The sequence below is a fragment of the Tenrec ecaudatus genome, chromosome 5 (genome assembly GCF_050624435.1).
Source record: "Tenrec ecaudatus isolate mTenEca1 chromosome 5, mTenEca1.hap1, whole genome shotgun sequence".
Lineage (NCBI taxonomy): Eukaryota > Metazoa > Chordata > Mammalia > Afrosoricida > Tenrecidae > Tenrec > Tenrec ecaudatus.
In genome coordinates, this window is record NC_134534.1 from 127,786,729 (window position 1) to 127,808,271 (window position 21,543).

Genomic DNA, 21,543 nt, shown 5'->3' on the forward strand with positions numbered 1-21,543 from the left:
TTTCATTTTGCTATATCTTAGTGACTTTTGGATTTAGAATCCTTTTTAAGAAAAACAAGCAAACAAACGAACAAACCATTCAATTTAGAAACTCAGTACTGAAAGGCAGTCTCAGAACGCTGGGTCCTTCTTCATTCATTGCCTAGACATGCATCCATCCTGTAGGAGTTAGTGTAGCAAGAGAAATAACACAGCCCCATAGGACATTATTGAAGGAGGCCTGGGTTATGTGTTGTGCTACTGACCGCAAGGTCTGCAGTTTGAAACCACCAGCCATTCCTCAGGAGAAAGACGGGGCTTTCTACTCCTCTAACAGTTAGTCTTGGGAATTCCAAGGGCAATTCTACCCTGTCCTGAAAGATCACTACAAGTTAGCATTGACTCAGTGGCACTGAGAGAAAGAGGCATCTATTGAAGGTCATCTCTGTGCCAAGACTGTGGAGGCAATGTAGGGTGAGAAAAGTTGAAGAATTTACTGAGCTACTGAATGGAGGAGTCACCATCACGACGACATGCTGCAGGGGCTCTCAGTTCTCAGTCTCTAGGAAAGACCACCTCCGGGGCACAAAGACCCTCTCTCTACACACTGCCAAGAGGGTCAATACAGAGTCCAAGAGAAACACATTTTCAGCAGTATGTAGTGTCTCTAAACCCATCCTGGCTAATTTCACCCTGCTTCCAAGAGCAGTTCTGGTCCCAGCTGCATCTGAGTAAAAACAGGTGTTCCTACCGGAAGAAAGAGTCTCTGGGCAGCACAGGGTTTGAATAACTTCTTCCATTCCTGAGGGTTTCCAACAGAAAATGTGATGGGGTAAATCCTGTGCTCAAACTTCTTTGTATATGAGGCAGGCCACTGCTGTAACTGCAAAACACAAAGGCAAAGGAGGGCAGTAAGAATCAGGAGGTCTGGGAAACACCTGACACGTTTTTGGAGAGTCAAGTGGAAATGATTTGGGCAGCTTACATAAAAAGGCTAATGTCAACACCACAAGGGATGCTCATGGAGCAAAGGATTATTTTGTCCAATCAAAGGGGATAAAACTTTTTAAAATAGCATTGCAAATGGGCAAAGTATTGAGAAATTGGCACTTGAAAGCTACTGTGGGGCTTACAAATTTGAATAAGCTTCTAAGAGGGCAGTTTGGGAATTAGTAACCACCACCACCAATAACAACAACCCAAACCCCCAAAGTAGAGGTAAAAGGACTCTTACCACAATGAAGTTAATAATAACAAAACTACAGAACATATAAAATGTCCAGTAATCAGGACTGCTCACTCACTGCCGTGGAGGCGACTCCAACTCATTGCAACCCTGCAGGACAGACTAGGCCTGAGACTATAATTAACTGTTCATGAGAGTACAAAGCCTAAGCCTCGTCTATCTCCCATGGATCAACCTGGTGGTTTCCAACTGACAACCTTGGGGACAGCAGGCCAAAGCCTAACCCAATACACCAATAGAACTCCTCAATCATGAGTGAGGTACATTAATTGTCAAATTCTACAATGGACTAATATGCAGTTAAAATATAGTAGATCTATGTGCACCAATGTGGGGAAATGTTTATCATATATCTTTAGGTTTTTTGTTTGTTTTTTTAAAAAAGCAAACTGCAAAACAGAATATCGTTCTATTTTATAGAGGGGAAAGGGTATACATTTTGATATCCAGAGAAAAATCTGGACAGATATGCACCAAATGTTAAAAGCACGTGCCTTTTGGATGTAAGTAATGGTGGTATTGGTTTCATTTTCTAAGTTTCTATTTCTGCATTCCTTAGACTTTTACAGTGAATATACATATGCTACTTGGTTTGCAGATATGACTTTATAACAACAAACGAATGCCTACCCATCACCAAATAATCCCTCTTCTAAGAGTTTATTGTAAGGAAAAAAATCCAGAAGTGCAGACATATTTATTACCCAGTTGGTTTTTGTTTTGCAGTATCATTTGTAACAGTAATAACTTGGAAGCAACTATTAAGAGATCGGTTGAATAAGCTCTGGGGTACATCAATACTGCAGAAAGTGGGGCTGGCAAGCTGTGATGCGGGAGTCTCAGAGAGCCTGTCATCTGTTTTTGAATAGACCACAACCTTAGAACTCTTTCGGTATTTTAATTTTAATTTTATTTTTCATATTTTTAAAGATCATTTCATTGGGGGCTCTTACAGCTCTGATAACAATCCATACATCAATTGGATCAAGCATATTTGTACATATGTTGCCATCAATATTTTCTTGTTTTGATGTTTTTAATGATTGAAAAAATAACAGCTGACACATGAAAATTATATGAAGTTCAAATTTCAGTGTCCATAAATAAAAACTGTTAGAACACAATCCAGCCACTTATTTACCCACTGGGCATAGTTTCTTTAGCTCTAACCAGCAGAACTGAGTAGCTGTAAAGGACACTGCAAGGCTCGGACTCCTAACCTATCTCCTATGGCTCTTTTACAGAAAACGTTGGTGGGCTTCTATTGTAGAAGGAATTCAGTAATATGTGTCAACGGTATAAAAGATAATAGAGGATTCCATTTTTAATGCTGACACAACAACAAGAAGAAACGGGAAAAAATATATACCCAAATTACTCCCTATGAGTGTAATAGTTGATTTTTTAATGCATGATTTTCTAAATATGTGTGTTTTGTTTTGTCACATTTTTTGCATTATTGCTTAAAGGGTCACATGAAAAGTTCTGATAATATACTCATGAGGACCACTTCCTGTTTCCAACTTTGCAATGGATACTGGGAAGACACTTCCGAGAGAAGCAGACTCGACTGTCCAAAGCATCTGCTGATTGATGTAAGAAGGACACTGAGCAGTCAGAACTGACAGTGGTCATCATACCTGACACAAGTGCACTGGCCCCTCAGAATAGACGGAAGACACAAATATCCAGTGCAGATACACAACAGCCTAAACTCGGTCCTGGAAGGAATATGGGCAATTCCCAGGGCCTACTAGTTTCACTGACTCTATGATTTAGCACCTCGTCTTTGAGAAGGAAAACAAAACAAAGCCAGGTGCCATTAAATCGATCCTAATTTCCGGCGACCACTGGTTTCAAAGTATCAACAGATGTGCGTCGTAGGATTTCCAAAGGCTGTGATCATCGGGAGTTAACTCACCAGCCCTTCTTTCAGTCTTCTAAAACGGTTTGCTCTCTGCCTTTGGTTTTAATGGGTGGTCGGGTCTATTTACATTGGTTATTTCCCCTATGTCTGAACCTAGCTCCATCATCTTATTTTATGCTCCACCGAAACAAAACAATAAACCCTTGTTGCCACTGTGAGTGATTCTGGAACACTTCTTAAACTGTGTGTCACCGGCCTACATTAGGTCGTGTAACTGAATGTGGAGGCCAAGAAAAAATTGGCAGTAGTGAAATGTTTCTGACTGGGCAGTGACCAAAAATGAATACAAAATCAAACATGTGATGAATCCCAGGTGTTTCTGGCAGCAGTCGGGCATGCTGCACATTCCTCGGTGGAAGGAGTTTCAGAAGCCCTGTACACAGCAGAACTGAGCTGAACAAGCCAATCCACGATGTGGGTTTCAGTAGTCAATATTTTGGTTAAAAGCTCTTGTAACAGGGAAGGGATGAGTCAATCAGGGTGCAGTAAAACACCAATGAAACACACAACATTCCTCAGGTTCCTCAGGTCCTATCATGATCCCTGTGCTGCCTGTCACTGCGGCTAGAAGGGAGCATGTGCACAGGTACAGATAAGACGTAAGCGCTCACAACACATGGAATCCAAGAACAAGCATGGGAGGGAAGGGGGAAGGTGAGGAGAGGAAGTGAGGAAAGAGGAACCGATGGCAATGGTCATCACATAACACCCCCGCCCCTCCAGGGATGAACAATAGAAACCATGGGGGAAGGGAGACAGCAGTCAGATAAGATATGAAAATAATAATAATTTATAATTTATCAAGGGGCCACAAGGGGGGGGGAGAGGAGCTAACAAGGGCTAAGTAGAAAATGAATGTCTAGAAAATAATGATGGCAACATATGTACAAATGTGCTTGATGCATGGATTCTTACAAGAGCTGTAAGAGCCCTCAATAAAATGTTTTTTTTAAAAAAAGCTCTTTTAAATTTAATTTTGTCCTCAAGCCGCCTTCCCAACCATGTGTTATAAATCCCACTATACCTGTTTATATAATCTCATTTGAGAACAGGGTTTTCTCTGTCATGCTAATCAGGCAGTATCAGTATAGAGTTCTGAGATGTAAAAGAGCAGACTTAAGCTAGCAGCAAGAAAGCAGTTAAGGAATATGATGTCACACCACATGAGGTCGCCAAGGAACTTAAAAACAAAAGCTTGAAAGGAGACAAGGACCTTTCCTCCAAGCCAACAGAAACAGCAAGTCTTCCCTTGGAGCCAGAACCCCTGATTCTGACTTCTAGACTCCTCATTGGTGGGGAAATAAATTCTTTGTTAAAGCCGTCCCCTGTAATATTTCTGGGGCTGCAGCCCAGATCATGACGACAGAATTTAGTCCTCAAGAGTGGGGTGCTGCTCTAACGGATACTTAAAATGAGGAACTGGTTTTGTGATGGACAGAATCCAGAGGAATCCTGAAGGCTTCATAGTAAAGCCTAGGTTGCCTTGAAGAAATAGTTGGTAGGATTAAGGGCATTGAAGGCAATTTTGGTCAGGGCTCGCAGGACATAAGGAGAGTTGTAGATCTAGTGCCGCAACAATAAAAATACTACAAGTACACAGCTTTAACAAATAGGATTATGTTCTCACAGTTACCAAACACACTACCATCAAGCGGATTCCTGCTCACAGGGCAGAGGAGAACGACTGCCTCATCTTCCTCCGAGTGACTTTAAGTTAGCAGCCTGGTACTTAACCCACTGCTCCATCAGGGACCCTTCTTCCTAGTTAGGAGACTAGGAGTAGAAATTTAGGACATGAGCTCTAAGGGAAGGCTTTCTCTCTACTGCCAGGCATCCCATGATCTACACGTGGCATGGTTTAGCATCTCAATTGCTCATTTGATCTCTTTCATGTCTCAAAAAAGATGGGACACAGAATGGAGTAGGGAACAAGTGGAGAGGTCTGAGGGGGCTGCCCCCATCCTAAGTACGTGGACACCTGCCCCTCCCTCCAGAAGAATTTATTTCAGAGGACAACACGGAATCTGCAGCTCAGGGCGGGGGCATGTCTGATCAGAGCCAATGGGAGCAAATGAAGGGGAGGAAGAGAGAGGGGAGCACATCCTGGCCCACCAAGCCTTGATGATGAGATTCCTGCTCACAGCAGCCACGCCAGAGAAGACCATATGGCTGGCCCCACGATGAGACATGACAACCCTCACTGCCCATAGCCCTACAGGGGACAACACAATGTGGGAATTCACCCCATCTGATCCCACCACACCAATGCGAAACACTGAGGGCTGGAAACAGAACAGCAAGAGGTACAGAGCAACAAAGTCCCCAGGGAATACCAAAAATAGACTTTGGGGCCGGCCAGAGCATGGTACCCCATCAGACTCCACGGAAGACACTCCTAAAGGCCAACAAACAGTCTTTGAACTAACAAGTTTTTTTTTCTTGTGTTTTGTTTTGTTATCACTGGCTGGTTGTTGTTTTGTTTTTGCGCATGTTATCTCTGCAGGTTTGTCTAGATAAGATATGCTGGATAAACAATCTGGAGGAGAAAACAACAGGACTGACAGTTGTGGGGGGCATGGGAGAGAGAGAGGTGGGGGGGAAAGGTAGTGGTGTTAACAAACCCAGGGACAAGGGAACAACAAGTGATCCCAATTGGTGGTGAGGAGGATGTAGGAGGCCTGGTAGGGCATGACCAAGGGTAATGTAACAGAGAGGAATTACTGAAACCCAAATGAAGGCTGAACATGATAGTGGGACAAAAGGAAAGTAAAAGGAAATAGACAAAAAAGCTAGGAGGCAAAGGGCCTATATAGAGGTCTAAATAAAGGCATGTACATATGTAAATATATCTATATATGAGGATGTGGAAATAGATCTATGTGCATATTTGTATTGGTTTAGTATTAAGGTAGCAGATGGACATTGGGCCTCTACTCAAGTACTCCCTCAATGCAAGAATGCTTGGTTCTATTAAACTGGCATTCCATGATGCTCAACTTCCTGACACAATTGCTGAAGACAAAGCAGGTGCATAAGCAAATGTGGTGAAGAAAGCTGATGGTACCTGGCTATCAAAAGATCTAGCATTTGGGGTCTTAAAGGCTTGAAGGTAAACAAGCGGCCATTTAGCTCAGAAGCAACAAAGGCCACATGGGAGCACACCAGCCTGCGTGATCACAAGGGGCTGAAGGGATCAGTTATCAGGCATCAAAGAACAAAAAATATCACTGTGCTCACCTCCCAGATATGTTTGCTGGAGACAAATGTGTGTATAAACAAATGTGGTGAAGAAAGTTGATGGTGCCCGGCTATCAAAAGATATAGAGTCTGGGGTCTTAAAGGTTTGAAGGTAGACAAGTTCAGAGGCAGCAAAGCCCACATGGAAGAAGCACACTAGCATGTGCAATCACGAGGTGTCAAAGGGATCAGGTATCAGGCATCATCAAAACAAAAAATCATATCATTATGAATAAGGGGGAGTACAGAGTGGAGACCCAAAGACCACCTGTAGGCAATTGAACATCCTCTTACAGAAGGGTCACGGGGAGGATACAAGCAAGTCAGGGTGCAGTGTAACAATGATGAAACACAACTTCCCTCTAGTTCCTAAATGCTTCCTCCTCCCTAATTATCGTGATCCCAATTCTACCTTACAATTCTGGCTAGAGAATGTACACTGGCACAGACAGGAACTGGAAACGCAGGGAATCCAGGACAGATGATCCCTTCAGGACCAGTGGTGAGAGTGGCAACGCCGGGACGGTGGCGGGAGGGTGGAGTAGAAAGGGGGAACCGATTACAAGGATCTACATGTGACCTCCTCCCTGAGGGACAGACAACAGAAAAGTGGGTGAGGAGAAACTTTGGACAGTGTAAGATATGGCAAAATAATAATTTATAAATTATCAAGGGTTCATGAGGGAGGAGGAAGCAGAGAGGGAAGGGGAAAAATGAGGAGCTGATACCAAAGTCTTAGTGGAGAGCAAATGTTTTGAGGATGAGGGCAAAGAATGAAAAACTGTGCGTTACACAATTGATGTATGTATGGATTGTGATATGAATTGTATGAGCAAAAAAAAAAAGAAATGTATGAGCCCCTAATACAATGATTTTAAAAAAGATGGACACACCCTACACCAATTCCATCTCATTGTCAAAAACAAAGGAGATCCTACATAGAATGGTAACCACGAGCAAAGAAGCTGAGATTTACAACACATATATTGGGGGATGACAATTCAATCCATAATAGAAGGACATGAATTTTAAGGGTCAAAGGGAAGACTGTGATGGATTGAACTGGGTTTCCAGAGTATATGTGTTGTCAATCCTAACCCCTATGCTTGGGTTATAATCCCATTTGGGCCTGGATTTTGTTAGGTTAATGAGACAGGTTAGTGTGGGCTGTGTCTTAAATTCACGTCTCATTTTATTTTTTTAAACTTTTAATGTGAATTAGGCAAAGGTTTATGAGCAGATAGTTTTACAGCCAGCAGTTCATCAAACGTTCCAACATTTCACCCCGTTTCCATCATTCTCCCCACCTCATCTTCCTCCTCTTGGATGTTGTCTGCCTCTTCACCCAAGTTAACAGGTGCTGGCGAAGAATATCTAAAGTACTATAAACTTCCAAAAGAATAAACAAGTCTATTCTGGAAGAAGTGCAGCCAGAAAGCTTGAAAGGCATGGATGGCAAGACTTGGGCATGTTATCAGACTAGATCAGTCCTTGGAGGCAAGCTATGATGCTTGATAAAGGAGAGGATTAGCCAAAAAAGAGGAAGGCCCTTGATGAGCTGGATTGACACCGTGGTCGAAACTACAGGATTGAACATACAAATAACGGGGAGGCTGGCGCAGGACGGGGCAGTGTTTCATTTTGTTGTACAGAAGGGAACCGACTCAATAGCACCTAACAACCACCCCCTCTAGCCCCTTGGCTTCTTTACCCTCCCAACCCTGGTCACCATCAACACCTGCTTCTTGTGAGAACCTTTTCCAAACATTTACAATACTTGCTTCATACACGGTTTGTCCTTGGTGAATTTTACTCAGCATGGTGTCTTCCAGGGTCATCAGTGTTAGAAAGTGTTGCTCAGAGTCATCGTTAGTCTCGATGCTGCAGTCTTCCACTGTGGGAATGTACCATTCTTCCACTGGGGGGCATTGGGTTGTTTCCATCTTTCTGCTATTGTGAATAGTGTTGTGATGGCCATGAGAGTACACGTACTATTTGTGCTGCAGCTCTTATTCCTGTGGGTTGAATTCATCTCTTTTGAGATATTAAAAGAGCAGGTTGAGAAGTCAAGGAAGCAAGTAAACTTCACAATGGCAGATGGGAGAAGACAGATGCCCTGCCACCTGAGATCTCCAAGGAGCCAAGCACCAGAAGCTGAAAAGACACCAGGCCCTTCCCCAAGAGCCAACAGAATGAAAGCATGTCCCTTGAGTGGTTGTCCTGAAGTCGACCTGCTAGCCTCCTGAACTGTGGGAAAACAGATGTATGCTACAGGCTTCGACTTGTGGCATTTTTGTAAGAGCAGCTTGGCAGTACTAGATAACCAAGACAGTCCTCAAGAAACAGAAATCAGTGATGCAGAGAAATGCCCCTTTCTGCACTGCAAAAATATAGGAGGCTGTTTTGAGGCAGTTGTTTTCAACTTTTGTTGTTTTTTTTTAAATCAAAGAAAAAACACCCCTCACCATTTTCTCGATTATTTTGTGTTACTATTAGGATTTTATGTTACAAGCAATAAAATAACCCCCCCCCAAAAAAGAAAGTTCTTTAGCTCAGCTGACTTTTGGAACGGCAGCTGAATCATATTCAGGATATACACTGTACATGTAGCTTGATCCAGACTCAAGCCAACAACAACAAACCCCATTGTCACCGAGTGGCTTCTGGCTCATAGAATCGCCCCTGTGCATTTCTGAGACTGTAACTCTTTATAGGGATAGAAAGCCCCATTTTTCTCCTTTGGAGAGGTTGGTGGATTCAAACTACTGACCTTGCAGTTAGCAACCCAATTTGTAACCACTACACACCAAGACTCCTTTGATCCAGACTCAAGTGGCATCTTGGGTATCAGGCATCATCAGAACAGAAACATCTTACCATAGTGAATGAGGTGGTGAGTGCGGAGTGGAGACCCAAAGCCCATTTGTAGGCCACTGGACATCCCCTTACAGAAGGGTCTCGGGGAGGATACGAGCCAGTCAGGGTGCGATGTAGCAACAATGAAAAATACAACTTTCCTCTAGTTCCTAAATGCTTCCTCCCCACCCACTATCACGATCCCAATTCTACCTTGCAAGTCTGGCTAGAACAGAGGATGTACACTGATAGAGATAGGAATTGGAAACAGGGAACCCGGAGCGGATGATCCCTTCAGGACCAGTGGTGTGAGTGGCGATACTGGGAGCGTAGAGGGAGGGTGAGGTGGAAAGGGGGAACCTATTACAAGGATCTACATGTGACCGCCTCTATGAGGGACGGACAACAGAAAAGTGAGTGAAGGAAGACGTCAGAGAGGGCAAGATATGACAAAATAATAAATTATAAATCATCAAGGGTTCATGAGGGAGGAGGGAGTGGGGAAGGAGGGAAAAATGAGGAGCTGATGCCAGGGGCTTAAGTGGAGAGCAAATGTTTTGAGAATGAGGAGGGCAATGGATGTACAAATGTGCTTTACACAATTGATGTATGTACGGATTGTGATAAGAGTTGTATGCGCCCCTAATAAAACGACTTTTAAAAAATGTCTACATTATTTCTGCTAATCAAAATAAGTCTGAAAAGGATTTTTGCTTTTATGAAAAAAGGTAAAGGATGAAACCAACATTGTGTGTGTGTGTGTGCGTGTGTGTGTGTTTATTTTGTTTTGCTTTGTTTTGCAGCCAACCATTAAGAGGCTGTGTGCACCTGGAGCAGCCAAACTGGCATTAAAGGTCCTGCCAAGATCCATGCTCTCATCTCCGCACCACACACCACAGCTTGGAACCGTGCTACTTGGTAGGATTGGTAGGCTACTTCTGGGGTCTGGGAACTCGCAAACATTTCCCACAAAAGTCAGTGATAATTGCTTCTTCACTTACATATGTCAGTTTATGAAAGGTTTCACAGGAATGCTCTATTTTCAGGTAGTGAGGGAAATGTCTACAGATAAGTAAAAACATATAGTTATTTAAGATACTGTAAGTTTAACTTAGTTAACAAATATATACTTAAGATAATAAAAGTATGTGACATGTTGAGGTCATTTCTTAGAAGGTAACAGATAATATATGTGTATGTGCATATATACAAATAATTTTAATTGTTTTATTAGGGGTTCATACAACTCTTATCACAACCCATACATACATCAATTGTGTAAAGCACATTTGTACATTCATTGCCCTCATAATTCTCAAAACATCTGCTCTCCACTTAAGACCCTGGCATCAGCTCATTTTCCCCCTTCCCTCCCTGCTCCCCCCTCCCTCATGAACCCTTGATAATTTATAAATTAATATTTTGTCCTATCTTGCACTGTCCGACGTCTCCCTTCACCCACTTTTCTGTTGTCCGTCCCTCAGGGAGGAGGTCACATGTAGATCCTTGTAATAGGTTCCCCCTTTCCACCTCACCCTCCCTCCACCCTCCTGGTATTGCCATTCTCACCACTGGTCCTGAAGGGATCATCGGCCTTGGATTCCCTGTGTTTTCCAGTTCCTATCTGTACCAGTATACATCCTCTGTTCTAGCCAGGTCTGTAAGGTAGAATTGGGATCATGATAGTGGGGGAAGAGGAAGCATTTAGGAACTAGAGGAAAATTGTATTTTTCATCATTGCTACACGGCACCCTGACTTGCTTGTCTCCTCCCCGCGACCTTTCTGTAAGGAGATGTCCAATTGCCTAGAGATGGGTTTTAGGTCTCCACTCCGCACTCCCCCTCATTCACAATGATATGATTTTTTTGTTCTGATGATACCTGAACCTGATCCCTTCGACACCTTGTGACGGCACAAGCTGGTGTGCTCCTTCCATGTGGGTTTTGTCGCTTCTGAGCTAGATGGCCGCTAGTCTACCTTCAAACCTTTAAGACCCCAGACTCTATATCTTTTGATAGCTGGGCACCATCAGCTTTCCTCACCACATTTGCTTATGCACCCATTTGTCTTCAGCAATCATATCAGGGAGGTGAGCACACAATGGTATGACTTTTGTTCTTTGATGTCTGATAACTGATCCCTTTGGCAGGCTAGTGTACTTCTTCTATGTGGACTTTGTTGCTTCTGAGCTAGATGGCCACTTGTCTACCTTCAAGCCTTTAAGACCCTAGACGCTATATCTTTTGATAGCCGTGCACCATCAGCTTTTGTGTTAGACAGGGTTCTCTAGAGAGACAAAACCAGATTGCTAATATTTATATATTTATATTTATTTATTTATACAGATAGATAACACAAGAAATAAAGTTAAATTATAAAGCAATACAAATGGCTCAGTGCAACTCACTCCCATGAGACAGTTGTGAGACACTGGCAGTCCTTCAAGTCTTGAGGGCAGCTGGGTAGTCCTCTGTAGAGCAATTCAGGCTATCTAGGCACAGGCAGCAAACAGCAAGGCAGGTCACCAACAGTCAGCCAGATGACAGGGTCCAACAGTCCCCAGCTCAAGAGATGTAAATTCCAATTGTGTGGCAAAGCAGGTCTTGAAGGAACCTCAAATTACAGTGACACACTCTACGAGGTAGGTGTCCCACAGGTAGTGTAGCTTGCTAATGGAGGCACAGAACAAGCAAGGCATGGTCCAATATCAAAGAGCAAGAGACAAGAAAGGTGAGGTTCGCCCAGCCATTTATCTCTCCGCCTTTAAATTAATCCCACATGTGTTTATCGGCCAGGTTGGCACAATAAACTAGCTACCTCAGCTTTCTTCATCACATTTGCTTATGCACCTGCTTTGTCTTCAGCTATTGTGTCAGGAAGGTGAGCATCATGAAATGCCAGTTTAATAGAATAAAGTATTCTTTCATTGAGGGAGTACTTGAGTGGAGGCCCAATACAAATACATTTTTATAAAGCATTTTAAAATTACACTTTTATATGTTGCACATATATTAAAATATGTTAAAATTACATGTGCAGTGAAACTGTGACAGATGGAACTCAACAGGGCTGCCTTGTGTTTCGGGGTCTCCAGGTCTTCACCTTTGTTGAGGGGCAGTCTCAGCAATTTTTTAGTTTAAAGTATTTTAATGTTTCTTCTTTGACTGATTTCTGGCTTCACAGGTTTTACTGTACTTAGGTATATTTACTGTATTTGGGTGGATGTGTATTCGCTTTACCATATAACAGATTACCTTCCAATTTAATAGCACCACACAGCAAGCTTTTATTCTCTTAGACAGTTTCTGAGGGTCAGGAATCCGGGCCCTGGTTGTCTGGCTCAGGATAGCTCATGAATGGTGTTTCTCCAGCTGGGTGATCCAGTTCCCTGGGGTGCTGGAACTCTCCAGGAGAGAGCAAAAGCAGACACCGACAGTTTATCCTGGATTACAGACTGGAGTATAAAAGTATATCATTGTCAGGGGGCTAGCAAGTGATTGTTTCTTTTGAAAAGGAGAGTAGACCAAATAAGTTTGGGAGGATGCTGATGAAGCAACAGACTGGTCTTTGGCTGCGACTGCAGTCTTCTGAAGCTTGATGGGCAGGAGGTCAACTACTAAGCCTACACTGTCCTGTTGGGGGTTGGCAAAAGGCCTCAGTTCCCTGTCTTGTGCATCTTTCCAAAGAGCTGCTCTGACAGGGTAGCTGGTGTTTCTAGAGCAAAAGATCCGAGAAAAAGAGAGGAAGCAAGCTGGAAGATGCGGGACTTAAGAAGCCTATTTCAGAACATGACAAGTCATCGCTTCTTCATGCAGAGGGCCGACAAAGGTGTAAATGACAGGGGGTGGGGACTTTTTGGAAACTGCCATCTCTCACACATATACAGTCATGCATACACACACGGTTATCCCTCCTTGTTACTCCTGATCTTTAAGGCCAAGTGTGCATTTTGTTCTGCTCCAACTTCAGCCCCATCTTCTAGCATGCCTCAAGCACGCGGTCAGCGCTGTGGAGATGGGCAGTGCCAGGGCTTGTCAGGAGCCAGTTCCTCTCTTGGTGCATGTGAGCACCACTCTCCACGCCCCTTTGTGCCGCTTTGTCAGGGAAACATGCGTGGGAAAGGCCTCTGACCCTGCCAGGCAGCGGGAGTGGAAAGCATGGTCAGGATTCGCCAGTCTCCTCCTTCCCCGCCCTCTGTGGCATCCAAGGGCCTACGGGTGCTCAGTGTCCCACAAGCGCAGCTCTAAGCACGAATCATCTGTCCCAGAGTGACTGTGTGGAAGAGACACCCTGCCTGTATGAGAGATCAGGAAGGAATGGGGAGACTTTCAGAGTTTTGGGGGAGTTCTCTGTTATAGCACCTTGATTGGCCTTATCCTGATTACAGGTATCTGACCTCTTTTATAGATCCTGCTAGCCCCAAACAGAATCCTGCTGGTGTAGTGGATTACAGTTGGTGTGTAATGGCAAAGTCAGCAGTTCGAACCCACTAGCTGTTCCACAGGAGAAAGACAAAGCTGTCTGCTTCTATGAAGATTTATAGCCTCAGAAACCCACCAGGGCTGTTCCAGCCAACCTTCTGGGTGTGAGTCAGGATGAACTCAATGGCAGTGGGTTCGGTTTTGGTTTGGCTAGCTCCAACTTGCGTATGGGAACACTAAAAAGGCCACTGACTCATCCAAAGTCACAGAACAAGGAAAGAGTGGAGTTGAGCTTTGAATTTCAGTTTTCCACCAATTTCTCCATGAAGCAGAATGTACAGAGAGTAAGTCCAGAGTTTCAAGTCAGCAAACTTGAACTGACAGCCTGATGAGCCAATGTCTCTAAGCCCTAATTACCTCAGTGTATGAAACAGGGACGTGATTACTACCTTCTTCAAAGGGTTGTTGTGAGGCTTCAGTGAGATTACATCACACATCCTTGATTGCTGTCCTGTCAAGTCTCACTCATGGCCGTCCATATGTGTCACAGAGTTCTCAATAGCTGAGAACTTTCAGAGCCAGCCACCAGGCCTTTCTTCTGAGACACCTCTGTGAGGACTCAACTTGTCAACTTCTTGGTCAGCATCCTAGTGCGTAGCTTTTGCATGACCCAAGGACTCCAGTCCTTGATCAATAGTCTATATTATCACCGTCATAATTTCCCTTCTGCAAAGTGTCTGAGCAGCTGAACGCATTCCAAGTATTTCCCTTCTCCATTCCCTGATCCAGATCCTTCACAAGGTGCCCTCCAGGTTTATTCAAAACACCTTGACTGGGTGTTTCCCTGACTTCTCTTGGGGAAGATGTCAAGGTGGCAGCGGTGTGCGGTCATTTTTGGTTTTGTTTCCTCCCATAAACAGCATGATCGTTTCCTAGATTTCTGTTATTAACCTTCCGCTGTCCAACATGTCTTTTCGGGCACTTTTCATTAGTGCAGCGAGGCTGGGAGCAGGACTGTCCACTCCACTCAGCAGCCACAAAACAAAGTCAGTTCTGGTTCTGCCAGCCCTCAAGAACATACTGAGCGAGACAACTTTAGAGAAAAAAACGTGGCCTCCAAAGGTCTTGCATGAAGCTAGGCTTGGGAGAACGGGCACTGCCAACCATCTTTTCATGCCCTGGTATAAAGCAGTACATGTTACTCAATAAACGAGGAGGTCCCTGGTCCCCACCCTCCCCACCCCTTACCATCCACCCCCCACCCACCCAAAAGGAAAAACCTCCTCTAGGTGGAGCTTTCGCAGTACACACTTTACCCTGTTAGGTGGGCATCAAGTAGTCACTCTGAGTTAGTGCACCCAGTGGCACTGCCCAGGAAGCTTATTCTGCTCACAAGTGAATTTTTTCATGAAAGCATTTTCACTCGAATCTCATTTTTTTGTGATGGCCTATTTAACAGAACAGCGTGAGCCTGTGAAATTTTGCTTCGTGCTCAGGAAAATGCCACAGAAATTGTTGTGATGTTGAACAAAGTGTATGAGTTCTTTTCTCTTTTCAAAAAAGGTGAAATGTTGATTGATGACAAACCTCGTTCTGGACAGCCATCAACTTCCCGAATGGATGGAAATGTCGACTTGTCATGCATTTGGAGTTGGTCCCACCAGGTCAGGCTGTGACTCAAGCGTTCTATTTACAGGTTCTGAAAAGATAGTGTGGCAGTGCGCAACAAAAAAGGCCTGATCTGAGGCATGCGGAGGGCTGGTTTGGGCACCACGGCAGTGCCCCTGCTCACGCAGCCATCTCAGTGCGCCAGTTTTGGGCGAAAAGCAGCTTGCCTCTCTTGCTCCATGTACCTGACTCACCTGACCTCACTCCATGTGCCCTTTTTCGTTTCTGTGAATGAAGAGGGGCATGAAAGGACAGCAATTTGATGATGTAGAAGCGGTGAAGGAAAAAACCGAGGGAGGTGCTGTCAGCCATCCAAACAGATGAGTTTAAAAAATGTTTCCAGGGAATCCAGGACAGATGAATCTCTCAGGACCAGTGGTGAGAGTGGTGATACCAGGAGGGTGGAGGGAAGGTGGGGTAGAAAAGGGGAACTGATTACAAGGATCTACATATACCCCCCTCCCTGGGGGGTGGACAACAGAAAAGTGAGTGAAGGAAGATGTCGGACAGTGTAAGACATGACAAAATAAGAGTAATTTATAAATTATCAAGGGTTCATGAGGGAGGGGGAGGGGGAGGAAGGGGAAAATATGAGCTGATTCCAAGGGCTCAAGTAGAAAGCAAATATTTTGATGACAACAAATGTACAAATATGCTTAACACAATGGATGGATGTAGGGATTGTGATAAGAGTTGTATAAGCCCTAATAAAATGATTTTTTTTCATTTTTTTCTAATAAAATGATTTTAAAAAAATAATAAAGTTTAAAAATATGTTTCTAGGAATGGAACCACAGATTGACAAATGTATGATGGAGAGTACTTTGAAAGTGATAGGGTTGTTTTGTAAAAAAAAACCTTTAAAACAGCATTAAAAATTTTTTTTGGTATTTCCACATGTATATAAAAAAATCAAGTCCATTCTGGCTCATAGCAACACTATAGAGCAGAGCAGAACTTCCCTCTATGGTTTCTGAGACTATACATCTGAACAGCAGTAGACAGCCTCATCTCTCTCCTACAGAGTAGCTGGTAGGTCCAGACTCCTCACCCTGTGATTTGTAGCTCAATGTGTAACCAATGATACCAGGACTTCTGACTCACTCTAGTAATTAAATCTAATTTAATAAAAAATACTGTGTAGTAACCATAAGGGATGAGGTCAAAATGTACGAGTCCTTACACACAGTGGTGCTTATGAGATGTTAAAGCAAGTTCCAGGCCAACACACAGAGGACAGTCCTAATTTTGTGAAAAATATGTACTTTTTAAAATCTGGGTATATATGAAAGGGTTTCATAAAGTTTGTACAAAAATTCCATTATCTCTTAATTCTATTTTTCCATGAAATGTCTGAAACCCCTTCAGATATACGGACACATTCCACACAGACACACACGCACACACATCCATGCAGTGATGTGTGATGGCGGCTCAGGGGAAGGATTCTCACCTCTCATGCAGGAGATGCAGGTTTGATTCCCAGCCTACGCAGCCCATATGCAGCCACCACTCACGTGTCACAGTGGTGTGGTTTTGGGGTGCATGCCTATCTAATAGCCCATCCCACAGTGCATGGGAAAATTCAATGATGTTTTCATTCCATTCTTCTGAAAGGTTTTGGAAGCTTTCTTGAATATGCAAGTCACACACACACACACACACACACACACACACACACACACAAAAGAGACTCAAACTCAGTGCCATAGAGTTGATTCTGACTCAAAGCAACCCTAATAGACTAGAGACTTTGTAAATCTTTATGGGAGAAGACAGCCTCACCTTTCCCCGGAGGAATAGCTGGTGGGTCTGAACTGCCGACTTTGGGGTTAGCGGGCAATGCTTACAGGACAGCACCACTGGGCATCCTTTTGCACATAGAGACATATTACAAATGCATCTACACAGAGCTGAATATGAAAAGAGCAATCAATGAAAGCACCGCTCCAAATAGTTAATTCTGGTTATTTCTTTTGTGATAGTAAACACGGAAAAGCCTCCATACTAGTAACACCATCAAGGACTCAGCCTGTGCCAGGCGCTTTAAGCTCTTCACCGAATTAGCCCTCCCCCTCCCTCAGTCGGCTGGAATGGAGACCTGGTGGCGCTATCAGGGAAGCATCGATTGTTAAATTCCAGCTCTGTGTTTCACACACAGCAGAAAGTTGAGGCTTTGCTCCCATGAAGACAGACAACCTCCGCAATCGTACCTACTGGGGCTGGGAGCTGGAATTGACTCCAGGGCGGGGGGTTTTCCTCCAGGCAGTAAGTGTAGCCATCCCTAAATTACAAGGGAGCAGGGGAAAGTTTGACAGCCAGTATTCGAGCTACCAAACCGAGCAGTTAGAAAATACAGGCATGAGCAGGAGACCCATTTTCCAAAATCACGATTTCTGCAAATTCACCTGTTTATCAAATTCAGGCTTCAGAGTCTCTTCAGTGAAGATGTGGAATTGGATCTTCCTGTGGCTGAAGAGCACGGCCGACTTGAGCATGACCAGCGTCTCCTCCAGCCGGTCGCCGCAGGCCACCACGGCCAGGTGCATCCAGAGCTCGGGGGGCGGCCCATTCTGGAAACTCTTGAGCGCTCCTCCAGGTCTCCTAAAAAGAAGAAAGGCTAGTTAAAGGGATTACTGACCTCATTAAAAAAAAAAACAACCACAGCTAGTGAATGGCTGGAACATTTGAAAACACGAAGAGGTACAATGTGCTCTATTTTATGAAGTGATAAGCATTTGGACAAGTCTTCCTGCCCAGAGAAAAATACCCCGCATCCCAGATTTCTCCTGGCAGTTGCCAGATGAGTCACCGTTTGGACTGCTACAGGTGTCTGCGGCTTTTGCTGCCAGCGCGCAGCTCTCTAGTGCTTGCTGGCTGCCTCCTGGCCCGTGTTTGGAAATAGTATTGCTAAACTTCGACAGCTGACACAGGGCTGCAAAGCTCCCATGTGCCTGGGCCATGGAAATTAGATTTGAATGCAACTTGAACAAGAGGAGGGTGGGCCGTGCCTTTCCCATGTGAAATGAGCAACATGATACCCCCATCATCTGGATGTTTTTAGGTTGCGGTGGGAAGCATGACCATTGGACCAAAGGGGAAGCATACCAGTTGAGGAGGTGAGCAAGAAAACAACAGATGTGTCTCCAACACATCTTGGAAGACTCTTAGGCAACCACTGTTAACCCTCACCACCTAGCTAAAGGCTGGCGAGGTGGGGCGGGGATGGAATTCAGCTTCCAGGATGAAATTCACACTAAATGAGAAACAGGCAGGTGAGGGTCAGGTTAATCTGAAAGCATCAAGGCATGAAATACCGAGTCAACAGCTGAGAGGGGAACACAGTTCATCATCATCCAGCTATTTCCTCGTAATAAAAGATTTGTTCCAGACAAGGAGTGCAAGCCAAGCCTCAAACACACCACTGGGAAACATTTTCAGGCAAGTTGTAAGAAGTTGGCCTGGAAAAGGTGCCTTGAGACAAATGAAACTAATTTACTTGCACAAAAGATTTGGAGAACAGGGAACTTGGATGCTGAATGCTACCTTCCTTCCAAACCCTTGGCGTTCAATCAGCACTGTGCTCCGTTAGTCAGTGCGCTCTGGGATAACGGCGGCCTTGCTCCAGATTGCTTTCACCAGGAAGATAGTGGAAGATGTGGGTGGAGCCCCTTGGAGAGATTTCCTCTTTGATTACTCAAGAGCGTGTGAGTCGAAGCAGAGAGATGGAGATTTCATGGATTCCAGTTATTGGGGATCACTCCGAGGACAGGAGGTAGGCTTCGCGGATCTCCTGAAGCGGTCCATTTGTCTGCATCCCCCTGCTGAGCCTGGGGAGGTGTCAATCACAGTGACGGCCAGCTGGCCTGGCAGCCTGCCTCCAGCCTCCTCCGAATACTCCTCATCCCATGATCTTTCCTTGTTGGAGCCAAGGTGACTTTTTTTTTTCTAAAATGCAAAAACAAACCCAAATAAAATACCACCCAGTTGCTGGCAGGTCATCTCTGACTCATGGTGGCGTCTCCTGTCTCAGGGAAGGGCTCTGCTCCACAGGACTTTCAGCAGCTGGATTTTCAGAAGCCAATCACCAGCCCTTTCTTCTGAGGTGCCTCGGAGTGGACTTGAACCACCAACCTTTTGGTTAGCTGTTGAGCATGTAAATCGTCCTTTGTGCAGCACAGGGGTTCCAAAATGAAATGCAAACAAGATGAAATTATTTCTTTGATTAAAGTATTTCTCCCTCAAGACCAAGTCCAAATGGCTACAGAAGGCTCTAGCTCACATCTCTCACAGCATTCCCATTCGTGCTCAGTCACCCTTCTATCGCTGTGGAGTGGACTCCAATCAATGCACTGTCACCCTGGAGGGGCCCGGCCCCAGTGTTTTCCAAGGTTGTAATCTTTATTGAAGCCAACTGCCTCTCTTTCTCTCACGGAACAAGCAGGAAGTTCAAACCTCTGACCTTCTGACTAACAGCAAACAAGTAAGTAGAGAATAAGGGTAATAATGTATATATTTTAAACATGAAACTCTCCCTACACAGTAACAAAATAATTCTGCCTACTTCCCCTTTACACGCTGGGTTTATGCTTGAATGAAAAAATAATAATCTTGGTAATTAAGGAAACAAAAACTCAAACTATAACGAAATTTCATGTTATTCTCAGATTCGCAATGGGAGTAGTGATATCATGAGGGTAGAGGAAAGGGGGGGAGAAGGGGGAGAAAGGGGGTACAGATAGCAAGAATCAATATATTAACACCTCCCCCTCTCCCCCCAGGGGGATGAACAAGAGAAATGTAGCTGAAGGGAGACAGCAGGAAGTATAAGATATGAAATAATAATTTATCATTTATTAAGGGGTCATGAAGGTGGGAGGGCCAGGGAGGAAGGGAAAAAAGTGGAACTGATACCAAGAGCTCAAGTAGAAAGGAAATGTTTTGAAAATGATGATGGCAACATATGTACAAACATGCTTGATACAACTGATGTATGGATTGTTTTAAGAGCTGTAAGAGCCCCTAATAAAATGAACTTTTAATAAAAAAATAAGAATCTAAAAAATAAATAAGTAAAAACAAAACAAAAATATTATTTTATTGGGGGCTCTTACAGTTCTTATAACAATCCATACCTCAATTGTATCAAGTATATTTGTACATATGTTGCCATCATCATTTTCTAAACATCTACTTTCTACTTGAGTCCTTAGTATCAGTGCCTTTTCCTCTCCGCCCCATGACCCCTTGATAAATTATAAATGATTATTTTCATATCTTCCATTGACCTGTCTCCCTTCCCCCATGGATTCTGTTGATCATCCCCCTGGAGGGATGGTGGTGGTTATGTGTCGATCATTGTAATTAGTTTCCCCTTTATCTCTCTCCCCTCCTTCCCCCTACCCTCCTGGCATCGCTACTCCCAATACTGTTCCTGGATTCTGTGTGTTGTGAGCTCTATCTGTTCCTGTGCACATGCTCTGTTCTAGCACAAAGTGAAAGGCAGGACTGGGGTTATGATAGTGGGGGGTGAGGAAGCCTCAAGGAACCAGAGGAATATTGTGTTTCATCGGTGCTTTACTGCACCCTGGTTGGTTCATCCCTTCCTTGTGACCCTTCTGTGAGGGGATGTCCCATTGTCTACAGATAGGTTGTTAGACCAGAGTGTTCCTGTGTTGTGGCAGGGCTTGAGCAGAGGCCCAAAGTTCATTCACTACATCAGTGTATTGCCATATAAATATATGTACACAGGCCAATACCTCTATTTTAATGAATTAATGTATTTACATATGTACACACCTATTTTACACCTGTGTCTATAGCTTTGCTTCCTAGATCTTCCCTGTTTCCTTTGACCTTCTTCCTTTCCCACCATCACACTTGCCCTTCTTCTGCCTCTTAGTAATTTCTTGCAGCTAGATTGCTGTTGCTCCAAAAACCCCAGGATCTCTCTGTCCTCCTCCTGGATGATTTTAATCCCCTACTTGTTCCATTGTCTATGGCGTTTGCTTGCTCACCGCTCCCTTCCCTGCCTCCTTCTCCCTGACTCCCTCTGGCACCGTTGGTCCCATTGCTTTCTCCTCAGGTTTGCTTCCCATCCCTATCTTACACAGGGAGGCAAGTAGAAAGACAATGTCTTGAAAAGGATGTCAACATATGTACAAATGTGTTTGATACAATCGATGTATGGATTGTTATAAGAGCTGTA

The 21,543-nt window shown here is 44.1% G+C and overlaps 1 protein-coding gene across 1 annotated transcript in view; it reads right to left on the reverse strand.

Moving 5' to 3' along the window:
* Positions 1-21,543, reverse strand: part of GXYLT2 (glucoside xylosyltransferase 2) — a 121,732-nt gene that overhangs the window by 76,997 nt on the left and 23,192 nt on the right. The window contains exons 2-3 of the mRNA XM_075549885.1: positions 17,744-17,939; positions 731-862 (exon numbers count right to left, since the gene is read on the reverse strand). Coding sequence (XP_075406000.1) covers positions 731-862; positions 17,744-17,939 — 328 coding nt within the window. The remainder of the gene's footprint in view (positions 1-730; positions 863-17,743; positions 17,940-21,543) is intronic.